This window comes from Canis aureus, chromosome 14 (genome assembly GCF_053574225.1).
Source record: "Canis aureus isolate CA01 chromosome 14, VMU_Caureus_v.1.0, whole genome shotgun sequence".
Lineage (NCBI taxonomy): Eukaryota > Metazoa > Chordata > Mammalia > Carnivora > Canidae > Canis > Canis aureus.
This window is the reverse complement of record NC_135624.1, coordinates 3083584-3110978: the sequence shown is the minus strand read 5'-3', so window position 1 is coordinate 3110978 and position 27395 is coordinate 3083584. Positions and strand designations below refer to the sequence as shown.

Genomic DNA, 27395 nt, shown 5'->3' with positions numbered 1-27395 from the left:
TGAGGGATTAAAATTCATTCTTTTTGTTTATTTTATTTTTTCAGTAGGTGTGTAGAGCCTAACGTGGGGCTTGAACTCAAGACCATGAAAAATCAAGACCTGAGCGGAGATCAAGAGTTGGACGCTTAACTGATTGAGTCTCCCAGGAGCCCCTAAACTTCATTCCTTTTAATTATGTCACAGGTAAATGAGGATTCTTTTTTTTTTTTAAGATTTTTATTTATTTATCTGACAGAGGGAGACAGCACAAGCAGGGCGGGCATTGGGAGAGGGAGAAGGAGAAGCAGACTTCCTGGTGAGCAAGGAGCCAGATGCAGAGCTTGATCCCAGGACCCCAGGATCATGACCGGAGCTGAAGGTAGATGCTTAACCAACTGAGCCACATAGGCACCCCAAAAATTCAACTTCCTAAAACGACTGGTGGGTACACAGATACTTGAACCATTATTTGGTATTCTGTAAATACTGTTTTATGCCTATTCACTATAGAGATAATCCATAAAAAATGAAAAACTCGAAATTATTATTAATGGAGAGGAGGGGCAAGACGGCGGAAGAGAAGGGTCCCCAAGTCACCTGTCTCCACCAAATTACCTACATAACCTTCAAATCATCCTGAAAATCTACAAATTCGGCCTGAGATTTAAAGAGAGAACACCTGAAACGCTACAGTGAGAAGAGTTCGGGCTTCTATCAAGGTAGGAAGACGGGAAAAAGAAATAAAGAAACAAAAGGCATCCAAGGGTGAGGGGCCCCGCAAGGAGCCGGGCGGAGGAGGGGGCGAGTGTCCCCAGGACAGGAGAGCCCCGTCCTGGAGAAGCAGGAGCTGCACCAACCTTCCCGGGCGGAAAGGGGCTCGCAGGGAGTTGGAGCAGGACCCAGGAGGGCGGGGATGCCCTCGGGCTCCCTGGGACACTAAAGACACCTGCGCCTGGGAGAGTGCGCCGAGCTCCCTAAGGGCTGCAGCGCGCACGGCGGGACCCGGAGCAGCTCGGAGGGGCTCGGGCAGCGGGAATCCCACAGCGCAGGCCCCGCAGCACAGGGCGCCAGGACACAGCCCAAGATCCGGCCTCCCCCCGGGACAGGCAGAGGCCAGGAGGGCCCAGGACAGCAAGGACGCTCCTGCCCCGAGCTGAGCAGATCAGCGGCCCCGCCCCGGAGCCTCCAGGCCCTGCAGACCGAGAGCTCCGTGGTGACTGCGGGAGCTGACTCCAGGGCTCCAGAGCTGCCGCCGCCACTGTGGTGGTTCCTCCTGCGGCCTCACGGGGTGAACAACCCCCACTGAGCCCTGCACCAGGCAGGGGGCACAGCAGCTACCCCAAGTGCTAACACCTGAAAATCAGCACAACAGGCCCCTCCCCCAGAAGACAAGCTGGATGGACCAGTTCCAGGGGAAGTCAAGGGACTTAAAGTACGCAGAAACAGAAGATACTCCCCCGTGGTTTTTGTTGTTGTTGTTCTTGTTGTTATTGTTGTTTTTTATTTCTGATTGCTTCCCCCACGCTTTTTTCCCCCTTTCTTTCTTTTTCTTCTCTTTTTTGCTTTTTTTCTTCCTTTTTTCTTTTTCCTTTTTCTCTTTTCTTTCCTTCTTTCTCTCCTCTGTTTCTCCTTTTCCCAGTATAACTTGTTTTTGGCCACTCTGCACTGAACAAAATGACTAGAAGGAAAAGCTCACCTCAAAAGAAAGAATCAGAAACAGTCCTCTCTCCCACAGAGTTACAAAATCTGGATTACAATTAAATGTCAGAAAGCCAATTCAGAAGCACTATTATACAGCTACTGGTGGCTCTAGAAAAAAGCACAAAGGACTCAAGAGACTTCATGACTGCAGAATTTAGATCCAATCAGGCAGAAATTAAAAATGAATTGAATGAGATGCAATCCAAACTAGAAGTCCTAACGACGAGGCTTAACGAGGTGGAAGAACGAGTGAGTGACATAGAAGACAAGTTGATGGCAAAGAGGGAAACTGAGGAAAAAAGAGACAGACAATTAAAAGACCATGAAGACAGATTAAGGGAAATAAACGACGGCCTGAGGAAGAAAAACCTACTTTTAATTGGGGTTCCTGAGGGCGCCGAAAGGGACAGAGGGCCAGAATATGTATTTGAACAAATCATAGCTGAAAACTTTCCTAATCTGGGAAGGGAAACAGGCATTCAGATCCAGGAAATAGAGAGAACCCCCCTAAAATCAATAAAAACCGTTCAACACCTTGACATTTAATAGAGAAGCTTGCAAATTCCAAAGATAAAGAGAAGATCCTTAAAGCAGCAAGAGACAAGAAATCCCTGACTTTTATGGGGAGGAGCATTAGGGTAACAGCAGACCTCTCCACAGAGACCTGGCAGGCCAGAAAGGGCTGGCAGGATATATTCAGGGTCCTAAATGAGAAGAACATGCAACCAAGAATACTTTATCCACCAAGGCTCTCATTCAAAATGGAAGGAGAGATAAAGAGCTTCCAAGACAGGCAGGGACTAAAAGAATATGTGACCTCCAAACCAGCTCTGCAAGAAATTTTAAGGGGGACTCTTAAAATTCCCCTTTAAGAAGAAGTTCAGTGGAACATTCCACAAAAACAAGGACTGAATAGATATCATGATGACACTAAACTCATATCTCTCAATAGTAACTCAGAATGTGAACGGGCTTAATGAACCCATCAAAAGGCTCAGGGCGTCAGACTGGATAAAAAAGCAGGACCCATCTATTTGCTGTCTACAAGAGACTCATTTTAGACAGAAGGACACATACAACCTAAAAATAAAAGGTTGGAGAACCATTTACCATTCAAATGGTCCTCAAAGAAAGCAGGGGTAGCCATCCTTATATCAGATAAACTAAAATTTACCCTGAAGACTGTAGTGAGAGATAAAGAGGGACACTATCTCATATTTAAAGGATCTATCCAACAAGAGGACTTAACAATCCTCAATATATATGCCCCGAATGTGGGAGCTGCCAAATATTTAAACCAATTAATAACCAAAGTGAAGAAATACTTAGATAATAATACATTTATACTTGTTGACTTCAATCTAGCTCTTTGTATACTCGATAGGTCTTCTAAGCACAACATCTCCAAAGAAACGAAAGCTTTAAATGATACACTGGACCAGATGGATTTCACAGATATCTACAGAACTTTACATCCAAACTCAACTGAATACACATTCTTCTCAAGTGCACATGGAACTTTCTCCAGAATAGACCACATACTGGGTCACAAATAGGGTCTGAACCGATACCAAAGGATTGGGATTGTCCCCTGCATATTCTCAGACCATAATGCCTTGAAATTAGAACTAAATCACAACAAGAAGTGTGGAAGGACCTCAAACACGTGGAGGTGAAGGACCATCCTGCTAAAAGATGAAAGGGTCAACCAGGAAATTAAAGAAGAATTAAAAAGATTCATGGAAACTTGTGAGAATGAAGATACAACCATTCAAAATCTGTGGGATGCAGCAAAAGCAGTCCTAAGGGGGAAATACATCGCAATACAAGCATCCACTCAAAAACTGGAAAGAACTCAAATACAAAAGCTAACCTTACACATAAAGGAGCTAGAGAAAAAACAGCAGATAGATCCAACACCCAGAAGAAGAGAGTTAATTAAGATTCGAGCAGAACTCAAGGAAATCGAGACCAGAAGAACTATGGAACAGATCAACAGAACCAGGAGTTGGTTCTTTGAAAGAATTAATAAGATAGATAAACCATTAGCCAGCCTTATTAAAAAGAAGAGAGAGAAGACTCAAATTAATAAAATCATGAATGAGAAAGGAGAGATCACTACCAACACCAAGGAAAAACAAACGATTTTAAAAACATATTATGAACAGCTATATGCCAATAAATTAGGCAATCTAGAAGAAATGGATGCATTCTGGAAAGCCACAAACTACCAAAACTGGAACCGGTAGAAATAGAAAACCTGAACAGGCCAATAACCAGGGAGGAAATTGAAGCAGTCATCAAAAACCTCCCAAGACACAAGAGTCCAGGGCCAGATGGCTTCCCAGGGGAATTCTATCAAACGTTTAAAGAAGAAACCATACCTATCCTACTAAAGCTGTTTGGAAAGATAGAAAGAGATGGAGTACTTCCAAATTCGTTCTATGAGGCCAGCATCACCCTAATTCCAAAACCAAAGACTCCACCAAAAAGGAGAATTACAGACCAATATCCCTGATGAACATGGTTGCAAAAATTCTCAACAAGATACTAGCCACTAGGATCCAACAGCACATTAAGAAAATTATTCACCATGACCAAGTAGGATTTACCTCCGGGACACAAGGCTGGTTCAACACTTGTAAAACAATCAATGTGATTCATCATATCAGCAAGAGAAAAACCAAGAACCATATGATCCTCTCATTAGATACAGAGAAAGCATTTGACAAAATACAGCATCCATTCCTGATCAAAACTCTTCAGAGTGTAGGGATAGAGGGAACATTCCTCAACATCTTAAAAGCCATCTACGAAAAGCCCACAACAAATATCATTCTCAATGTGGAAGCACTGGGAGCCTTTCCCCTAAGATCAGGAACAAGACAGGGATGTCCACTCTCACCACTGCTATTCAACATAGTACTGGAAGTCCTAGCCTCAGCAATCAGACAACAAAAAGACATTAAAGGCATTCAAATTGGCAAAGAAGAAGTCAAACTCTCCCTCTTTGCCGATGACATGATACTCTACATAGAAAACCCAAAAGCCTCCACCCCAAGATTGCTAGAACTCATACAGCAATTTGGTAGCGTGGCAGGATACAAAACCAATGCCCAGAAATCAATGGCATTTCTATACACTAACAATGAGACTGAAGAAAGAGAAATTAAGGAGTCAATCCCATTTACAACTGCACCCAAAAGCATAAGATACCTAGGAATAAACCTAACCAAGGAGGTAAAGGATCTCTACCCTAAAAACTATAGAACACTTCTGAAAGAAATTGAGGAAGACACAAAGAGATGGAAAAATATTCCATGCTCATGGATTGGCAGAATTAATATTGTGAAAATGTCAATGTTACCCAGGGCAATTTACACGTTTAATGCAATCCCTATCAAAATACCATGGACTTTCTTCAGAGAGTTGGAACAAATTATTTTAAGATTTGTGTGAAATCAGAAAAGACCCCGAATACCCAGGGGGATTTTAAAAAAGAAAACCATATCTGGGGGCATCACAATGCCAGAGTTGAGGTTGTACTACAAAGCTGTGGTCATCAAAACAGTGTGGTACTGGACAAAAACAGACACACAGATCAATGGAACAGAATAGAGAACCCAGAAGTGGACCCTGAACTTTATGGTCAACTAATATTTGATAAAGGAGGAAAGACTATCCACTGGAAGAAAGAAAGTCTCTTCAATAAATGGTCCTGGGAAAATTGGACATCCACATGCAGAAGAATGAAACTAGACCACTCTCTTTCACCTTTCATTTAGAAAGATCTAAATGTGAGACAAGATTCGATCAAATCCTAGAGGAGAACACAGGCAACACCCTTTTTGAACTCAGCCACAGTAACTTCTTGCAAGATACATCCACGAAGGCAAAAGAAACAAAAGCAAAAATGAACTATTGGGACTTCATCAAGATAAGAAGCTTTTGCACAGCAAAGGATACAGTCAACAAAACTCAAAGACAACCTACAGAAGATATTTGCAAATGACGTATCCGATAAAGGGCTAGTTTCCAAGATCTATAAAGAACTATTAAACTCAACACCAAAGAAACAGACAATCCAATCATGAAATGGGCAAAAGACATGAACAGAAATCTCACAGAGGAAGACATAGACATGGCCAACATGCATAGGAGAAAATGCTCTGCATCACTTGCCATCAGGGAAATACAAATCAAAACCACAATGAGATCCCACCTCACACCAGTAAGAATGGGGCAAATTAACAAGGCAGGAAACCACAAATGTTGGAGAGGATGCGGAGAAAAGGGAACCCTCCTGCACTGTTGGTGGGAATGTGAACTGGCGCAGCCACTCTGGAAAACTGTGTGGAGGTTCCTCAAAGAGTTAAAAATAGACCTGCCCTACGACCCAGCAATTGCACTGTTGGGGATTTACCCCAAAGATACAGATGCAATGAAACGCCGGGACACCTGCACCCCGATGTTTCTAGCAGCAATGGCCACAATAGCCACACTGTGGAAGGAGCCTCGGTGTCCATCGAAAGATGATGGATAAAGAAGATGTGGTTTATGTATACAATGGAATATTCCTCAGCCATTAGAAATGACAAATACCCACCATTTGCTTCAACGTGGATGGAACTGGAGGGTATTATGCTGAGTGAAGTAAGTCAATCGGAGAAGGACAAACATTGTATGTTCTCATTCACTTGGGGAATATAAATTATAGTGAAAGGGAATATAAGGGAAGGGAGAAGAAATGTGTGGGAAATATCAGAAAGGGAGACAGAACATAAAGACTCCTAACTCTGGGAAACGAACTCGGGGTGGTGGAAGGGGAGGAGGGCGGGGGTGGGGGTGACTGGGTGATGGGCACTGAGGGGGGCACTTGACGGGATGAGCACTGGGTGTTATTCTGTCTGTTGGTAAATTGAACACCAATAAAAAATTAATTTATTAAAAAAAGAAATTATTATTAATGAAAAAAGCAAGATGGATGTTCATTGTACATGAAACTTTTCTGAAAGTTTGAATTTTTTTCAAAATAAGTATTTGGAGGAAAAACAATGTCCTCACACTAAATCCACACGAAATGGTAAATCACATCCTGATTTCAAACACATTAAAATGCAAGCAACAGCAACAACAACAAAATTCATCATCAGAGCAGATGCAGGTGAGAAAACACAAAAGGAAGCGCACTCGGTGCTTCAGCTATTTTAGTTCCCACTCAATCCCCAGCCAACTCGGAAGCTCAAACAAATCAAAGCAATTTGGGGGCTGGGGGAAAGTGGGGCATGGTTTGCCAGGGTGGCTCAGTGGGTTAGCAGTCAATCAACTCTTGGTTTTAGCTCAGGTCGTGATCCCAGGATCATCAGATCGAGCTCTGCACTGGGCTCTGTGCTCATCACAGTATTTGCTTGAGATTCTTTCCATCTCCCTCTGTCCCCTCCCCTGCTTGCTCACTCTCTCTCTCTAAAATAAATACATCTTTAAAAAAATAATCTGCAGGCTTGATGTATCAAATTTTATTTTATTTTTAAAAGATTTTATTTGAGAGAGAGAGCATGTGTGGGAGTGGGTGGGCACAGAGGGATAGAGAGAAGCAGGTTCCCCACTGAGCAGGGAGCCGGTGTGGGGCTCAATCCCAGGATCCTGAAATCATGACCTGAGCTGAAGGCAGACACTTAACCAACTGAGCCACCGAGGTGCCCTGGCTTAATGTATCTAATTTTTAAAAGACATTTAGCACAGTTCTTTATTCTTGCAGACAAAGTGGGGAAACATGCAGGAGGCAAAATAGCTGGTTAGGTGGAACATCCAATTGAACAAGTGAGTAATTCTACCAGAGGTCTTCCATTTGCCTTTCACCATCCAGTTCTCTGGCCCAGGAGGCAGACCCTTATGGGCTCTAACAGCCTCTCTTACCCTCTGGCTTAAGTGGAGTCCAGCTAGTATGGAGCCCAGACATAAGATCAAAGGGAAGCTGAGGTTGCCTTTGGTTGGCTGTGGCCCTAGACCAGAAATCACTGATCCTGATGCAGAGGTTAACCCTGTATGAGTCCCTCATTCCCAGCTCCAGTAACTATAGCCTCCACCCCTCCTTCAGGTCTAGAGATAGTAATTGCTGGCCTTGATTATCCAGATCACTTAATTATCCCTAGTGGTCGTCTTACATCTACATCTGTGTAAAAAAATATTGAGAATTTTCATTGAATTATCTTTTTTTAAAAAATAAGCGAGAGGCACCTGGGTGGTTCGGTAGTTGAGCATCTTCCTTTGGCTCAGGGTGTGATCCCAGGGTCCTTGGTTCGAGTCCTGCCACCAGGGTCCCCGCAGGGACCCTGCTTCCCCCTCTGCCTGTGTCTGTACCTCTCTGTCTCTCATGAATAAATAAAATTTTAAAAAAAATAGAATAATAAGCAAGATGTAGTCAATGTGTAAAATATGCAACTTTTTGAGCCACACAACTTAAAGATAAATACACAGATGGGAGGACAAGAGGGTGAATGGATGAAAAGAAAGGAACCAGGATGGTTCCTATGGCTTCACTTCCTCTGCTGCTGCATATGTGTGTCTATTTCCTTAAGACTGTTGGGATTTTTATGCACAGTAGACAAACTGTGCAGACTGACTGCCTAGTGTATGTGGAGGATCTATCTGGAGCAAGTAAGTAGCTGGGGGCCCTTTCCAAATGACAGAGCAAGGAGAGCTCTACTCTGTAGTGCCAAGAGCCATATGGAAAGCCTGGTCATTCTTTTTTCCTATTTCTTAGATTTTTAAAATTAATTACTTTATGTATTTAAGAGAGAGAGCACATGGGGTGGGGGTAGGGACAGAGGGAGAGGGAGAGCCCAGTGTGAAGCCCAACTCAATCTCACGATCCTGAGATCATGGCCTGAGCTAAAACCTAGAGTCAGACACTCAACCAACTGAGCCACCCAGGCACCTCATTCTTAGATTTTTATTTTTTATCAAAACTTTCAAACATATAGAAAAGTACAGTGAATCACCATCACCTTTTTGCTTATATGGTTTCATTTTGGATCACTTCATTTCTGTCTATTCTATCACTGGTGGGAATCTGGATTGTTTCCAATTTGGAGCTGTTATAAATAAAGCTACTAAGACCATTTTTACACCTGGCTTATGATGGACACAAGCACTCATTTCTGCAAGGTCCATATCTAGGAGTGGAACTGCAGAGTCACAGGGTAGATGTATATTTAGCTTTAGTTTTCCCAAAAATGGTTGTACGATTTATACTCCCAGCAGCAATCTGGGAATTCCAGCCATTCCACATCTTTATCAGCAGAGGTGGTATTATCAGTTTGGTTAGTGTTGGCCACTTTGGAAAGGGGCAGTGCTTCACTACTGTGCTTATAATCTGTATTTCCTTTACAACTAATAATGTGGAGAATATTTTCCTGTTTATTGGTTCTATGGATATCTTCTTTTGTGAAGTATGTGTTTTTCTCTCATTGATTTCACCCAGAACTATTTATTGAAAAGATCATCTTTTCTCCAATAAATGTAGTGGTGTCTTTATCCTAAATCGGGGGGGGGGGGGGCCCATATATGCTAACCATCAATTCTTTATTATTTTTATGTACATTTCCTTCTTTATGCCAAGCATGTCTACTTGGTAAATAAAACTAAGTTTGACTGAAAAGACATATCTCCTGCAAAATTAACCAGAAATTAATTTGACTGATGGGCTCTTTGGCACCACGCACAGCACTGATACTTCCTGCCACAATTCTTGGCGAATCCATTAAAATTTTACAAATAAAATGCCATGAAGTCTACTTCTACTCAAAGTAAGTTATGAGTGTATAATACCAAATGCCACACATATATGCTTTTTAATTATTATCCTTTGGCCCTCTAAGTCAACAGATTGAACTATTTTTTTCTTTGACTTTTTATCCTGAAATCATTTTGGACATATAGGCAAGTTACAAGAACAGTAGAGAGTTCAAGTATACCCTTCATCCTGCTTCCCCTAGTAGTAACCCTTTATCATCAAAACCAGGAAATTAACATTTATATGATACTATTAATTAGACTACAAAACTTAGGTAAATTTCACTTGTCTCCCCCTTAATGTCCTTTTATTATTCCAAAATCCAATCCAGGATCTCATACGACCGACATTAGTTGTGTCTCTGTAGTTTCCTTGAATTGATGACACTTCCTTATTCTTTCCTAGTATGGTCAATTTGGGAGGTGGGGAGGAGGGTGTAACATAAAAATACATACTTATTTATAAATTATAAATATGTATTGTCACTAATATTTTTGCATCATATAAAATATATATTAAAATACAAATGTTAAAGGGCTAGATTTTTTTTTTTAAAGAAATCTATATATTTTCTTTCTTTATCCCACTGGATTCTCCCATATGGCTCTTCCTGATGTAAATAACACATCTTCTTCTCCCAGATCGTTTTAGTAAAATACCATATGGAAAAGTGAAACACATTCCTGCTCTGTCCTTCTGGATAAAATCTGCAGATGGCCACAACTATTCCAAAAAGATAACAACTTAAAACTGCTACTTAAAGCAATTGATTATGCCCATTTCAAGGATTATTTAATTCTATCCATATGTGAATAAAACATAGAAAGGCTTGTCAAACGCGATAAAATTTGACCTACAAATTTGTTTTAAAAAGGAGATCAGGGGCTCTTGGGTGGCTCAGTGGTTGAGCGTCTGCCTTCGGCTCAGGTCATGATCCCGGGGTCCTGGGATGGAACCCCACATCAGGATCCCTGCTCAGTGGAGAGCCTGCTTCCTCCTCTCCCTCTACCCCTCCGCTCTGCTCATCCTCTCTCTCTCTTTTGCTCTCTCTCAAGTAAATAAATAAAATCTTTAAAAAAAGGAGACAAAAGCATGTGAAAAGGAAATGTAAGCGGAAAGAAGTTAAAAAAAGATTTACTCAAGTGAATATCTACTCTTTTGTACCTTTTTATAACATGTGATTCAAAAGACTGATAGTCCTAACCATAATTACAAACTCTTCATTCATTTCCTTCAAACATATGAGATATGAGAGAAAACTCAAATGCACTGGAATTAATATCCAGGACATTAGAGAACAATTACTATTTTAAACTCTTAAGTCCCAGCAAGTCTTCGAAGTCAGCTAAATTAAGCCTATACTGCCAGAGGCTCATTACCAGCTTAATCTCTGGGAATTAGAGCAAGGCATATAGTGTTACTGTTCGATTCAGAGAGAACCATAGCTGTATCATTTAAAAATTCTTTTTCTAACCTCAATTACCTTAGAAATGGAATCCTGCTACTGGAAACAGTGAAAGATAATTTGTTTTTAAATGCCAATCCAAAAAATAAATAAATAAATAGAATAAATATCAATCAAACATTATACATATAGACTACATGGTCTTTTAGCTAAAGGGAGGGAAGGCAGAGATATTAATTTAATATTAACAGAACTCATTACCCTTTCTGGAAAATCTGTAAAAGTAACAGCGTCATTCAAAATAGACAGAAGGAGCAATGTTATAGCAGAAGCCTCATCTCAGTCTGACAAGGTCCCACACTCCAGAATATAATGTCCTGATTGCTTAGTACATATTACAAAGTTACGGTAGTGGAAGGTGACAGATAGAAAGCATCTCCTGGGGGCATTTGGATGGCTCGGTAGGTTGGGCATCCAACTCTTGGTTTCGGTTCTAGGTCATGATCTTAAGAGCATGAGACTGAGCCCTGTGTTGAGCTCCACGCTCAGCAGGGCGTCTGCCTGTCCCTTTCACTCTGCTCTTTTTTTTCTCTCTCTGTCTCTCTCTGTCTCTCTCTAAAATAGATAAATAAATCTTTAATAAAAAAGAAAAGAAAGCATCTCCTGGTTTTCTATTTACTTCAGTACCAGTTCCTCTCAGGCTCCTGTTCTGACCTCTACTGTTGGCGCTCCTACAGGGCACAATCTGGGACCCCTTTCCTTTTCCTTTCACTATGTCCTTAATATAAATACCATTTTAGGCTGATGTGCTCAAATTTACATCAGCCCAGACATTGGGTTCTGGGTTACAGAGCCACCCCCCATTTTAATCTCTCTACTCTAAGACAGCTCATATTCCAACTGGACCATACCTAAATAAGAATGGTTAGTAAAAGCAAAATATATTGAGCACTTACCATGGCCCAGACTGCATTCTAAGCATTTTTCATGCAATAATTGATTTAATCACCATGACTATCCCATGAGGCAGATACTATGATCAACCCTATCTTGCAGACTGGGAATAGAAGGCACACTAAGTTAAGTAGCCCCATGTTAACACATTTAATACATGGCACAGGGGATCCCTGGGTGGCTCAGCGATTTGGGGCCTGCCTTCAGCTCAGGGCATGATCCTGGAGTCCTGGGATCAAGTCCCACATCAGGCTCCCTGCATGGAGCCTGCTTCTCCTGCCTGTGTCTCTGCCTCTCTTTCTCTCTCTGTCTCTCATGAATAAACAAATAAAAATCTTAAAAAAAAAAAAAAACATGGCACAGTCAGGATTCAGACTAAGGTCTTTTGCTTCAGAGCCTAGACTCCTAACGAACGCAGTGAATCACTTAAAGCAAAGTCGAGCTCCCTCCGTCAGGTGTACTCTCATCTCCTGACTCCAGATTCTCTCACCTCACTGAAGCTCAGGTCTTTTATTCAAGCTGGAAAGCAGGGATCATCTTGGATTCCTCCCTTTCCTTTCTTACCCACACTAACAAGGTCTATCAATCCTACCTCCAAAACCCACCCTCTTCCTTAACCTCAGTACAGTCTTGGATCACAGGGAAACACCTCCAAACTAGTGTCCTGGCTTCTGTGCTCACACACCAGTCTCCTAAATGCATCCTCTTCTTAGCGATGAAAGGAATCTGCAGAAGACACATCAGTGCATAACCACTGAATTCTGAAAACCACTGAATAGTGATTTTTCTGACCCTGAGAATAGAACCCACAAGCCTCATGGTCTTTCGAATGTTCCTGGTCTATGCCTAAAACCCATCTCGAGTCGCTCTTTCCCCACCTTACTCATTTTGCCCCAACATTTTTTTTAATGCATTTATAGGTCTCCAATTAAATTTGCATGATCTTTTGTTTGGGATTATGCACAATACTGCCCCTTTAAGTGTGGACACAGCATAACTATAATTATAAAATGTTCAGGTATCCATGATCTTAAGAGCTGGGTGCCTAGCCTCCTTCTGGCCTATCCCACAACCATATCCCTGTGTATGTTTTTACTTATTAGAAAAAAGCCCAAGTCCACCAAATAATGAGCACAGTTTCTGGAATAAAGAATGATCATCTCCTAAAATAAAGGTGAATACAGAGACATAATAGAAGACCCAATGAGATAGATATGTGTGATCCTTTTGACCTTGCTTCCTGCCATTTACTTCCCATCCTCTCAAAAAGGCCAAAAGGCCCAGGGTAAAAAGACTATGACAAAGCAATAATTTAAAAGATGGGAGGGATCCCTGGGTGACGCAGCAGTTTGGCGCCTGCCTTTGGCCCAGGGCGGGATCCTGGAGTCCTGGGATCGAATCCCACGTCGGGCTCCCAGTGCATGGAGCCTGCTTCTCCCTCTGCCTGTGTCTCTGCCTCTCTCTCTCTCTCTCTCTGACTATCATGAAAAAAAAAAAAAGATGGGAAAGTTAATGCAAGGTGCAATAAAAAAAAGAGATCTTATTTAGACTCTTGCACTTAGAACAGGGGCAGAGCACAAGCAGCACATAAGTATTTGTTGATCTGATTTGTAACCATGGAAAGAAAGTGATGTCTCAGATCAAATGGGCCTATGAATCAGTATTTGAAATTTAGCAGGAAGAACTGGCAGCAGGATTCCCTGCCCTTGAAAAATACCAGAAGATCTACAACTGCTATCTGATGTACTTACTGGCATCATCCATGAACTCAAAGTCGCCACCTAGCTCAGAACTTGAAAAGTGGTACTGGTCTGGGTCAGCCAGGGCGCTCAACAGAATTAGCAGCACCACAGCGTTGATGATCTGCATAAGAAGGAAAAAAATTTAAGTACCTCCAGGATATGTTTTTTATAACAGGAACTTAAACTGATCATATGGAATTTAACTTCAACAGAGACTCCTCCCATTCAACACTAAGCCACTGTCCTGAGGGGCAGGAGAACATTCCCAAGGCAGAAGCACCACATGCTCATTCAGACCAAGGGTTCTTGGCTTGGTTGTGGCAGACAGCTAGATGTCACCTCCTGCTGCCTCAGGGCAGAAACTCTGAAGTAGCAAGCAGACCACTCAACATAAATAGCACCCCAGGGGATCCCTGGGTGGCGCAGCAGTTTGGCGCCTGCCTTTGGCCCAGGGCGAGATCCTGGAGACCCGGAATCGAATCCCACGTCAGGCTCCTGGTGCATGGAGCCTGCTTCTCCCTCTGCCTGTGTCTCTGCCTCTCTCTCTCTCTCTCTCTGTATGACTATCATAAATAAATAAATAAATAAATAAATAAATAAATAAATAAATAAATAAAATAGCACCCCCGCCCAAAGCTGGAAAGACCCACAAACTCGCCAGTTAGCCGAGTGTACTCTGATAAGCAATCACAAGGCCTTCCAGGTGATCAAATATTTTCACAGATTCATACAATTTGAGCTTTGCGATCATCTAGGTAACAGAAAATGAATGCAAAACCACAGTATAGTGGCAGAGCCAGGATCATTCCTCTTGTAGCACAGGTGAGGTGGACCATATCCACCCCAGGCCCGCCTCTGCCTTCTGGAGACTGCAGAATAAACATCCCTTGGGTACTTTAAATTTAGCTCGTGTAAATGGAAATCACCTTCCTTCACCATCTCCTGTCTCTGTTCCTCTTTTTATGTTCTCTATCTTAAAAAACTAGCATCATGGTTAATCATTAAAAGTGGAGGGCAACCCGGGTGGCTCAGCGGTTTAGCGCCCCCTTCAGCCCAAGGCCTGATCCTGGGGACCCGGGATTGAGTCTCACGTCAGGCTCCCTGCATGGAGCCTGCTTCTCCCTCTGCCTGTGTCTCTGCCTCTCTCTCTCTCTCATGAATAAATAAATAAAATCTTTTTTTAAAAAAGTGGAAAACACTCAAGCACTACACTAAGTGCTTTATATGGACCCATGCTCTTAAGCCATCCAATAATCTAGTGAAATTGGCACTAAATTATCCCCATGTTATAGACGAAGAAACTGAGGCTTGGGAGTTAAGAACATTACAGAAGATAGGGCAGCTAACAATCTGCAGAAATGGAGTTTTAGGAATCTTGATTCCTAAAACCTAATCTTTTAGCTTGCTGTTTATACTTAAAAACTGATTATCTTTGGGCTGACTATCTTCCTTAACTCTACATCCAACTAATTGGGAAATTCTGGCCATTCTACAATTTCTACTTCCTTTATTCTTCCTAACTGCCCTTGCTACATGCTATATATCCATGTACCAACTACGGTGGGGCTGGAGGGGCAGGTGTGGTAAAAGCTTAGGTGAGGCTCAGGATGAGACTGGGTTATTTCTCCTTTTTGCATGTGTTTTATTCTTGTCAGAATGGGGTAGAGAAATGAATGACCATGAAGATTATGTAGAGGAAATTCTTTTACTTACAAGAGTAACTAAACGCCTAAACTATAAAATTCTATAAAAACTATATACATTTCTATGAAAACTACTATAAAATTCATATTTGGTAGACCTACTTACAAAACAGGTTCAAAGAGAATGTCAGGTTGTTTGTTCTACAAAACATCTACTCCAGAATTCATTTTTCTTTTTTTAAGTATTTTATTTATTTACTTATTCATTTATTTGAGAGAGCAAGCATGGGGGGAGGACAGGGGGAAAGGGATAAGCAGATTCTGTGCTGAGGGTGAAGCCAATGTGGGGCTCAATCCTAGGACCCTGAGATCATGACCTGAGCCAAAATCAAGAGTCGGAGGCTCAACTGACTGGGCCACCCCAGGCACCCCAGAATTCATTTTTCAGTGGCAATCCCAAGTGGTCGTTTAAGGATTATTGTAGGATTCAGAATAATTATTTTTCTTCCTCTTTTTTTCCAAATTGTCTCATATGATCTGATTGCTTTTTGAAATAAAATGACAATGAGAATGAATAGCAATTTCAGAGTATACATATGTATCCTGTGCGTGTAAAATACACGTACATACATGTATGTATACAAATGTATGTACGTATATATAAAGCTAACATAAATAACGATTACAAATATGTAGTTAAAAAATTTCTTAAGGTACAAAAGAGTATATAGTGAAAAGTCAGTTTCCATCCTATTGCTATCCACCAATTACCCTCCCCACAGTGGTTATTAGAACTACCGGTTGCTTGTTTCTCTTCAAAGATCCTAGAAACTTCATAGCACGTTTTAAAGACAGTGTGGTTAGCCAAACTCTATTTGAAGAAAGCTTATCAGAACATATCTAAAGCTTAAAGAAAGGTATGAGTTAGTCCTACAGCTGGCTTGTGATGTTTAGCAAAGATGTGCTTTGATACACTGTCCAGTTTTCTTGGCACTTCATTCCCTCTCTAATCCTGTCTTTGCAAAAGGCAGTCCTAAGATTACCAACTGAAATAAGATCAGAGACAAAATCACCTAAGATTGTATTTTTGAAAAAGTAAGCCACCATACAAAGACAGCATATTCACTATTACCATAATGGGTCACAGTTTTGAGGCTGAAAAGGGAAGACATACACCTAGGATTTACAGGCAAAGCTTTAAGGAGCAGTGGAGGTTGGGTGGAGTGAGGAGGCAGGGCAGTGTATCCGGTTAAGGATATGAAGGACACATTTAGGGATTCTGTATGGCTAGTGTTACAGAGTTTGGATTTTATTTTAAGGGTACAAGAGGGGATCCCTGGGTGGCTCAGCGGTTTGGTGCCTGCCTTCGGCCCGGAGCGTTATCCTAGGGCCCTGGGATCGAGCCCCATGTCGAGCTCCCTGCATGGAGCCTGCTTTTCCCTCTGCCTGTGTCTCTGCCCCTCTGTGTGTGTGTGTCTCTCATGAATAAATAAAAGCTTTTAAAAAAAAGAAAGAAAGAAAGGGAAGAACGTGATCATCTGATTGGGGTTCAAAGGAGTAAATCAAGTAAAACATCTAGCAGAGTGACTGGCATTTAATGGCCACTCCAATGAGTTCACTTACCTCTTTACACCTCAACAAGAACCACATAACAGCTCTTGGCTGGCATGGAACATGACCTGGCAGCCACTCAGCTAGCAATAGACCGCTGTTGTCCTGTCTTTTTAGTTCCAACACATCTGTCAACTCATTTTTTTTTTTCTGATTTCAGATTTTATTACAAATTTGTAGTATTAGGGGCACCTGGGTGGCTCAGTCAGTTAAGTGTCTGCCTTCAGCTCAGATCATCTCAGGAGTCCTAGGGTGGAGCCTCAAGTCGGGCTCTGTGCTCAGCAGGGAGCCTGCTTCTCCCTCTCCCTCTGCTCCTCCCCCTGCTGGTGCTCTCTCTCAAATAAATAAATAAAATCTTAAAAAAACAAAAACAAATTTATGGTAATTAAAAGTGTAGTACAGGCATAAACACATGGGCCAATGGAACAGAACTGAAAGCCCAGAAAAAGCCCATGCATATATGGTCCACTTATGTTTGCCAAGGGAGCTAAGAATACTCAGTGGAGAAAGCATCTGTCAGCTCTTAATCAGCTTATTATTATCCCCACGCCTGGTTTACTTATCACAACACACTTGCTAACTGCAACAACAGATAGGAACTGCACTAAGTGCTTAGGAAGAATTCTCCTGGACTCAGAATATGAAGTCAAATAAGTCATGTGCCCAAATAACACAAAGCATACAGCAGTAAGCATGCCAAGAGTTCAGAGAAAGACTAATGGAAGTTCAGAGAAAGGGATTAGAAGCCTGAGCCTGAGACTGAGGGCACAGGGAGGCATTGTAGAGATGGGAGCACTTGGGACAGGGGACAGAGAGATGGGAAGGTTTTGGAAGCTTAGCAGTGTGGAAAAGAACACATTCAGTCTGAGTAGGGCCACTGGGATGGGGGCCTGTACTGAATAGAGAGTAAGCAGCTCAATGTGGCTGAACACAGCAGGCAAGGTTAAGTGTAAGAGAATGAGAACAGAAATGCAGGCTGGGGTGGGGGCCTGGGAGGCTTAGCGGTTGAGTACGGAAGTCTTGATTTCGGCTCAAGTCATGAGCTTGGGGTCCTGGGATCCAGGCCCTTGTCAGGCTCCATGCTCAGTATGGGGAGACTGTTTGTCTCTTTCTCCCTTTATCCCTCCCCCACTCATGCTAACTCTCTCTGAAATAAATCAATAATTCTTTAGATAAAAAAAGAAAAGGAAAGAAATGCAGACTAAGACTGGATGGTGGATGGTCCTTAGGAGCAGGACAGGAGCCTGGGGCTTCAAGGTAATAGTTAATGAAGATGCCATAAAGGTTTCTGAGCTGGGGTAAGACATGATCAGAGTCCTGTCACTAGGAAGACCAAACCAGAAGAGATGGGGGGCTCAGCAGGAGACAGGCCCCTTGAGCTGGAGAGCACTGCACCGGTCTCCTGAGGAGTAACAAGAGGTTCCTTCCACTTTCCTGTATTCTCAAGACAGCATGGTGGGACCGTGGTCTCACAGGTTACTTTCAGAGGTGAAGGGACCTCACCTCAGGTCCTAGTGTTAGAAGAGCCACAGTTGGAACCCCAAGGCCTTTCCATGTAGTGAGGCAGCATCATCAGAGCCATATTCACTGACGAGAGGCAAAGATAACGGGACACAAACAAGCCTCGGTGTTTCAAGGCTGGGTTATAGGATCCCACCTTATTACTACCAGAAATATGGGACATGACAGAGGCTAGATGAGGCTGATTTTAGACACGTTGTGCTGGAAAGTACTTCGCGGAGGCCCAAAGAATCATGCTTTCCGCCTGTTTTTAGCCGACCTTTGGTGTTCGGGCCAGCCCTGGTTTTGCTCTGGTCGCCTGTACCCAGCACATCACTCCCGGCAGCAGAGTTCTAGTCACTGGTTCAGTGTGCTTCTCGCTCCACCATGGGCCCTGGTTCCTGCACCTGGCTGTGCCCTAGCTGCTCTGCTCACTGTCATCTTCTCCTCCATGGCACCAGTCCTGTGGCTCTTCTCTCCAGACTCACAAGCCACAGACCACAGTCTTGGAGCCAACTGCCCTTCCAGCTGCCCTAGTTCTTTACAAGATAGTCCAGAAAGTGGGGGACAAAGATAAAACAAAGATGTGATGGTAAGGTCGTTACATATCACAGAGGACTAGTCACCACTGTGTTCTTTTCATCAGAGTGAAATGGGCATAAGAAAACTGTGTGTTGACACATATGCACTGTGTCATAAAACCTCTACTGCTGGATGGGGATTTGGCATGCCATGGGTGATATATATAGTGACTACAGTAGGTTGACAGAGGATCCATGAGGGCTGAGGTCTATGCAAAGGAGCCAGGAGAGGACTATCCATGGTGGCTACTACACACTCAGGTGGAAAAGGTCAAATTAAGTCAAAGCCCAAAGAACACTGGGTAGGAAGGACTTCCTGAAAGAGAGAGGATCACCCAATCATCATCAAAAATCACCCAATCATCAGTTCTGATTAAGAACGAAATGACTGCAAATGAGAATGAAGAAGACACAAAGACTTGCCAGGAGCAGATTATGTAATGACCACAGCTGATCTAAATGTAAAAGAAAGAGTGGGCATATTTGTGATGTTGTTCAGCTAATGCTCATTTATGCTTGGACTTCCTTGTCTGTCTGGATAGGTCGTGTACAAACTGTTCCTGTTCTATTTACAAAGTGTTCCTGTGGTGTCACATATTTTTTTCCTTGGTCTTGACAATGATTACTTCCGTATGTAAATAAATTCAACTTCTGTCCAATTACTTTAGTGATGAGACCATTGTATGTTCTCCAGGGATCCAGAATGCTCTTTATTATTTTTTTCAAAGGTTTTATTTATTTATTCATGAGAGACACAGAGAGAGGGGCAGAGACGTAGGCAGAGGGAGAAGCATGCTCCATGCAGGGAACCCAACATGGGACTCGATCCCAGGACTCGAGGATCACGCCCTGGGCCAAAGGCAGACCCTCAACCGCTGAGCCACCCAGGTGTCCCAGCCAGAATGCTCTTTACCTTTAAATCATATATCACATCCTAAGTGAACAGTGATACCTACAGCTTCAGTCTAAACAACTGAAAATGTTAAATGTAATTATCAGCTCATTTTTTAAAAGCTTCAACATGAGAACCTTAATAATATTCAAATTCACTGAGATAATCGTTACACAACAGTTAGAAATTTGTACTGAAAATGCTGTCCAAAAATGACTGCAGACTTATCTATAATGAAAACTTGAAACAGGGATCCCTGGGTGGCGCAGCAGTTTAGCGCCTGCCTTTGGCCCAGGGTGCGATCCTGGAGATCCGGGATCGAATCCCACGTCAGGCTCCCGGTGCATGGAGCCTGCTTCTCCCTCTGCCTGTGTCACTGCCTCTCTCTCTCTCACTGTGTGCCTATCATAAATAAATAAAAAAATAAAAAAATTAAATAAATAAATAAATAAAAACTTGAAACAAAAGTAGAATGGCTTAATAATATTACTACCAAATAATAGAATCTTAAGCATTAAAAATCATATTTCAAAGTATTAACAATAAAAAATGTTCAGTGTGTTAAATGAAAACTACAGTATAAAAATGTTACTCCAGTTCTATGTATATGTGTGATATGTTCATATGTATAAATTACAGACTAAAAACACTAAAACATACAATTTTATATATAAACCAGGTAGTAGGTTTGCAGATGTACCTTTTTTTTAAAAGAAAGGTTTCATTTACTTGAGAGTGAATGAGAGTGAGAGAGAGAGCAGGAGCGAGGGGAGGGGCAGAGGAAGAGAGAGAAGCAGATTCCCCACAGAGCATAGAGCCTGATTGGGGGGGGCTCTATCTCAGGGCCCAGGGATCATGACCTGAGCCAAAGGCAGACAACCACTAAGCCACCCAGGCGCTCCAAATGACTTATACCTTTCATTATCATTGTCTCTCCTTTTTGTATTCTCCAGAGTGCTAACATGAGCATAAACTGCTTTTAGAGTTAGGAACAATTATTTAAAACTTCAAAAATATTTTTAATATAAAAAATTATAAAATATTTTTATGAAACTTGATTCTCTAAAAACAATCAATAGAAAGAAAATGATCAATAACAAGTAAATCTGGCCAGGTGTTCAAGAGAAATCTTGGAAATAGATATTTCAGAGGAGAAATGTCAGAGTAAAATAAAATAATAATAATTAAGAGATTTGCCACTTCCAATAATGGTGAAATAAGCAATACAAATCAATTTCTCTCTGAGGACAATTAGGAAATCTGGACAAAGAACCCATGTCTGTGAGAAAGCATGAGAGTTAATGAAGCAGTGAAGAATTACTGGTCCAAGATGCAGAAGGCAGAAATACCCCAGGGGTATCTGTTGATTCTGTTAGAGATGGATGAGAGCTAAGAGCCTGAGCAGTACCCGTGACAGCCTCACTGGGCCAGGCAGTCAAGGGCCTCCTGGGTGGAAATAGAGGGTAGATTCCCCAGGGCTTTGCCCTAAGAACCCACAGGGGCCTCACCACTGAAGGAAGGTGAACCAGAAGTAGACAAGCCTTCAAAGGGACACAGCCCAGCTTTCCATCATCTGAGTATTGAAACTGGATTTAGCCACTCTCCAGGTGCCAGACCCCTATAAAAGCTACTAAAATCCCGGTGGAGAAAGATTATATATCATCCAATGCCTTGAATTTTTTTTTTTTTAATTTTCAAGTGCAGTGTCCAGAATACAAGAAACAGGAAAAGAGGGATCCCTGGGTGGCGCAGCGGTTTAGCGCCTGCCTTTGGCCCAGGGCACGATCCTGGAGACCCAGGATCGAATCCCACGTCGGGCTCCTGGTGCATGAAGCCTGCTTCTCCCTCTGCCTGTGTCTCTGCCTCTCTCTCTCTCTCTCTCTGTGTGACTATCATAAATAAATAAAAATTTAAAAAAAAAAAAAAAGAAACAGGAAAAGACAAGACTCTCAGAACAAGAATCAGGAGAAAGGACAGACAAGAAAAACATAGGTACTCTTGATATTGAAGTAAGTGAGCATGCCCTCTAAAGTGGCTATGTTTATGAAAAGCAAGGAGATAGATAAAAAGCACAAGGAGAATTTTGGCAGGGAACTAGCATCAAAAAAAAAAAAAAAAAGGACAGATTTGAAAAGAATAAAGAGGTTTTAGAATGAAAAACTGTAGTAGCCAAATCATGAATACAGTGGATGAGTTTAACCCATTAGACAACTCTCAAGAAAATTAATAAATTATACTTTTGGACAAAACTGAGGGAATCTGTCACCAGCAGCTCAACAGTGAAAGTATTCTTTGGGCAAAAGAAAAATGATGCCAGATAAAAGGCTGAAGATGTACAAAGAAGAATAACAGAAATGATAATTATGTTGGCAATTTGTGAATATTGATAACACAGTAACAGTCATAATAACTTGCGAGTGCAAACAGAAATAGATTCAAAGTAGACAACAGCCTATAAACCAAGAGCAGATAACTGGAATTGAACTGATCTTAAATCCTTGCATTGCCCAGGAAGAGGATTAAAGTACCAGTAAATATGAGATTTTTAAAAGTCAAGGATGTATATTGTCATCTTTAGGGTAACCTTTCAGAGAAAAGTCAGACTTGAGTGGTAGATATATAACTATTTGGTTGTATTTTGTGCATTTTCTGTATGTGTAGAATACTCACAGTAAAAAGGTCAAAAACAAACATATAAATAAATAAACAAACAAACAAACATATGGCTTATAATCAGATATGCTGATTTCAGATAATTGGGTTTTTTTTTTTTTGACTTTTTAAAAAAGTTTGGGGCTCAAACTCAGGACTCCAAGATCAAGAGTCTTATGTTCCACCAACTGAGCCAGCTAGGTTACCCTAGTTGGCTAATTTTGATACTCAAATATTTGAAAATAAATAAATAAATAAATAAAGCTAATAATGGCAGGGGCACCTGGGTAGCTTACTTGGTTAAACTGAGGTGGGTCAGTCAGACTTGATTTTGGCTCAGGTCATGATCTCAGGGTTGTGAGATTGAGCCCCACATGAGGCTCCACTCTGGGTGTGCAGTCTGCTTAAGATTCTCCCTATGCCTCTTCCCCACTTTAAAAAATAATAAAAAAGGTAATAATGGTAGATGTGCCTTTCACTTGGGTCCAACTTCAACAGGCAAATCAAAATGTAATGAAAGTATGAACTTTTTACTTGAAATACCTTTAAATCTGAGGTACCTGGGCAGCTTAGTTCATTAAATGTTGCATTTGGTTTCAGGTCATGATCCCGCGGTCCTGGGACTGAGCCCTGCATCAGGCCACCTGCTCAGTGGGGAGCCTGCTTCTCCCTCTCTTTCTGCCCTTTCCCCCCTCCACTTGTGCTCTCTGACTCTATCTCTCTGCCAAATAAATAAAATCTTAAAAAAATATATTTGAATCTAATTTTAGAACTCTGATCCAAATGCACTTTCTTATTCAAATAAGCTCATCTATATGGTCCTGTTCTGATATTAAAATAAGTTTTTGGGCAGCCCAGGTGGCTCAGTGATTTGGCGCTGCCTTCAGCCCAGGGTGTGATCCTGGAGACCTGGGATCGAGTCCCACATCAGGCTTCCTGCATGGAGCCTGTTTCTCCTTCTGCCTGTGTCTCTGCCTCTCAGTGTCTCTCATGAATAAATAAATAAAATCTTTAAAAATAAATAATTAATTAAGTAAGTAAGTAAGTAAGTAAGTATCTGACACTTGCTCTTTATTACTGTGGTAAATATATTCTGGGGTGAAAATTGGATTTATTGTAAAATCCTATTTGTCTAAGAAATTGAGTAAATCCGTTCATGTACTATGTTACCAATATTCTGCTCGAAACTGGGCTACACAAGGAGTAACACATGGCTGTTGCCCCCAAAGATCAGTAGTTCTGTGGGGTAAATACATCAACAACCAGAAATACAGAATGCTCGAACATTCATTAAGTAATTCATTCAACTGTCCAGAAATTATCTCTTAGGCAACAAACATAGGCCATATACTGTGATAGACATCACATACATATTATGGCCAACACCACAAGGTAGCTTATTGTCTAGTGGAGAAGACAGCCAAATCCACTGGATGTTTCATTCAGAGTGAAAAGGAATTCTGCTAATGTGGCTCAGGGAGAAGCTGAAAGACTTCACAAGGAGATGACATTATTAACACCAGAAAGTAACAGGCTTCTGGAAATCTCGAGAAACAAAAGATTACAGCGCAAATAATATTAGGGAATCAGAGCAAATGACTGAGAATTAAGAGGCAGTTCCAAGAAACAAAAACATAAAAATGAGCCACTCTTGTCAGTCCTTCGAACTGAATTATAATTATAACTAATGTTATAAGTTGCTGAAGGTTTAAACCAAAGGACTGTGTTCAGGTCATACACAGTAAGGGGGAAAAAAGTTAAGCAGTAAAATGGAAGTTGTACCTTTTATTAGAGCTACGTTTCAATAGGCAATTTTTTTAATGTAATAATATTTTCCCCCAAATTCAATGAAATCCTCTTGCTTCGCCTTGTAGCCCATGGGGCCATCATTTTCACATGGCTTCCTCAAGATACCACTACCACCACCCATACTATTTTATATCACTGATGCAGTCCTGCCTTCCCTAGGAAGTGTGACCATTATCACTCCATTCTACAAATGAGCCACTCAGACTGTGAGGAAACCCCGCACAAGGTCATAGTTCTCAGCTGAGACTCAATCACTGTTACAGATGCCATGCATGCCTTTGCTAGTAGCCCAGTTCCCTCTCAAGAAGCCACCACACTCAGTTCACAGATCCAGGCAGCGGAATCTGCCAACCAATCCCCTGGTGCATGCTCAGAATTCTTTCCAAGGGAGTGTCTCAGATATCCACTCAGTATGCTACAAGAGCAAGCAAAATGAGGCTTATCTGCCATACCAGCAGAAGCATGCCCATTTCTCCGAATGGACTTGGCTGGGTTCTAATCTTCACTCTCAGGCTGAGGCACCATTATATGCTCTCAAAATACAGAGCCCATGTGAACAATGAGAAAGCTGTCTGGGCAGTAGACAGAAGGCAAAGGATGGTCCCCCTGAGGAGGCCAGATCGAGGAATGCTGTCCAAAGAGCCTCTGGGAGACTTGGGTGCAGGTTGTATGGGTGGGAAGAACAAGCATGCTCCCTTCTATGTCTTAAAAAACATTCTGGATCTCTCTGCTTATGAAGAGATGGGTCTAGACTGGAGCCTAGTTTAGAATAGGCTATGGAGACCTAAACTCCACACATAAAAAAAAAGTATCACAGGGGTGCCTGACTGGCTCAGTCAGTGGAGCATGTGACTCTTGATCTCGGGGTTAAGTTCAAGCTCCACACTGGGTGTAGAGATTACTTAAAAAATTAAAAAATCTTTAAAAAAAAAGAAAAAAGAAAAAGTATCACATACTAAAGGGTCAGAAGACTAGCATTTGGAAAAGACAAGAGCAAATATAAAGTGTAAAATGGCTAAATTAATTTTTTTATACAGCAAGCACGGTTTCTTTATGTTCTGATATGCTTTATTCATGAGGTCTATTACTCCCTATCTGTAACCATCCTAGTCCAACAACCTGGATTACCATAAAATGTTTTGAAAGACTGTTTGAGGGCAGCCCCCGTGGCGCAGCGGTTTAGCGCTGCCTGCAGCCCAGGGCGTGATCCTGGAGGCCCTGGATCAAGTCCCACGTCAGGCTCCCTGTATGATGCCTGCTTCTCCCTCTGCCTCTCTCTCTCTGTCTCTATGAATAAATAAATAAAATCTTAAAAAAAAAAAAAGAAAGACTGATTACATTATTTACTCCACTTAGTTTTAATATATACAAGAATACTTTATTCCTGTAGCTATTCATCAGATAGAAATGAAACTCATAAAACAGAATGTGTCTACTAATGAAAGTGAAGAGTCTGTTACAGACTTAACCACCAGAATATAAATTTTGTATCCCATTCAAGAACAGTGTTGTTATATTATACTTTAGAGTTAAAATCTTCTAACAAAATAATAATATATTCAAAACATTCCCAAACAAAAACAAATATCAGAAATGAAAGACAAGGGCACATGGGTGGCACAGCTGGTTGAGCATCACACTCTTGGTTTCAGCTCAGGTCATGATTTCAGCTTGTGAGATACAGCCCTGTGTCAGGCTCTGGGCTCAGTGAGGAATCTCCTTAGGACTTTCTCTCTTCCTCTGTCCCCCTTACTCCTGAAATAAATAAATAAATCTTTTTTAAAAAGAAATTAAAAACAAAAAACATATACTCCTACAGTTGAAACACAGCTTGGAATTCTAGAACAACCAGCTGCTAAAGTATACTCTGATAGCTAATTTCTTAAACAGTATTAATTGTCAAATTAAAATCAAATGTAGGATGCCTGGGTAGCTCAGTTGAGCGTCTGCCTTCAGTTCAGGTCATGATCCCAGGGTCCTGGGATCGAGTACTGCACTGGGCTCCCTGTGAGGCACCTGCTTCTCCCTCTGCCTACATCTCTGCCTCTCTCTGTGTCTCTCATTAATAAATAAATAAAATATCAAAAAAAAGATTATCTGAGAAACTCCCATTTAATTTCTAAACTGCTGGCAAGAGAAAAAAAAACAGGCAAAGAAAAATGCTCAAGTAAAAATAAAAGAATCAAAGAAAGCCCTACTGTGATTTACTAAATTAATTTTTAAAATATTTTCAGAAAAGCCCCATGGTATTTCTTTATTATTAAGTTTGTTCCTTATAGCCATACTCTGTTACCCGTTCTGTTCAATATCTTTTGAAAGAATAAAAACTAATAGTCAAAGTTTTAACTACATAGTCAAGAATATAAGAAAATGAATTTAATACCACAAGCGTAGGAGTTCACCAAACCACTGGTACCAAAAGTGTGGTCTGCAGATGAGAGTTTCAGCATCGTCCACAGATTACTACTAATGTAGAACCACAATACCCATTCCAGACCCAACAAATCGAAAATAAAGGTCAATACAACTGACGACTGGCCAGTCTGCAGCAACATAGAAGCCAAAGAGAACTTCAACATGTTAAGAGGCAAGGACTGTCAATCTAGGATTGACAATCTTTTAAGGATGAGAGCCAAATAAAGACATTTTCAAATAAAAGCTGTCAGCATTTGCCACCAACAGAGCCTCACTAAAGGACATTTCACAACATATATTTTAGAAGAGTGAATCTAGACAAGGTGTCTGAGGTGTGAAAGAAAAATGATGGGTCATATACTTTTCACAGTTTGGGTACCAAATATCCATTTTTATTTTTATTTATTATTTTTTTAAAGATTTTATTTATTTATTCATGAGAAACACACAGAGAGAGAGAAGCAGAGACACAGCAGACAGAGAAGCAGGCTCCATGCAGGGAGCCTGATGCAGGACTCGATCCCAGGACCCTGGGATCAGGCCCTGAGCCAAAGGCAGACGATCAATCACTGAGCCACCCAGGCGTCCCCCAAATATTTTATTTTAAAATGAAAACTACAATAATGATCGCAGAAAAAAAAAGAATAATGGACAAAGAGAGACATAAATATAATGGGTAATCCTAAACAAACAGTATTATAGGTCATTGTCTCGGG

The 27395-nt window shown here is 41.4% G+C and overlaps 1 protein-coding gene across 13 annotated transcripts in view; it reads right to left on the bottom strand.

The window, feature by feature from the left end:
• The window catches only part of LAPTM4B (lysosomal protein transmembrane 4 beta), a 91606-nt gene that overhangs the window by 47768 nt on the left and 16443 nt on the right, over window positions 1-27395 (bottom strand). For 12 of the 13 annotated variants that reach the window (XR_013351395.1, XR_013351396.1, XM_077846677.1 and 9 more), the window contains exon 2: window positions 13586-13697. The exons of the other annotated variant lie outside the window; for it this stretch is intronic. Coding sequence is in view for 10 of the 12 variants with exons in the window: in XM_077846677.1 (XP_077702803.1) it covers window positions 13586-13697 (112 nt within the window). In the remaining 2 variants the exon portion in view is untranslated. The remainder of the gene's footprint in view (window positions 1-13585; window positions 13698-27395) is intronic. 13 annotated transcript variants of the gene reach the window in all.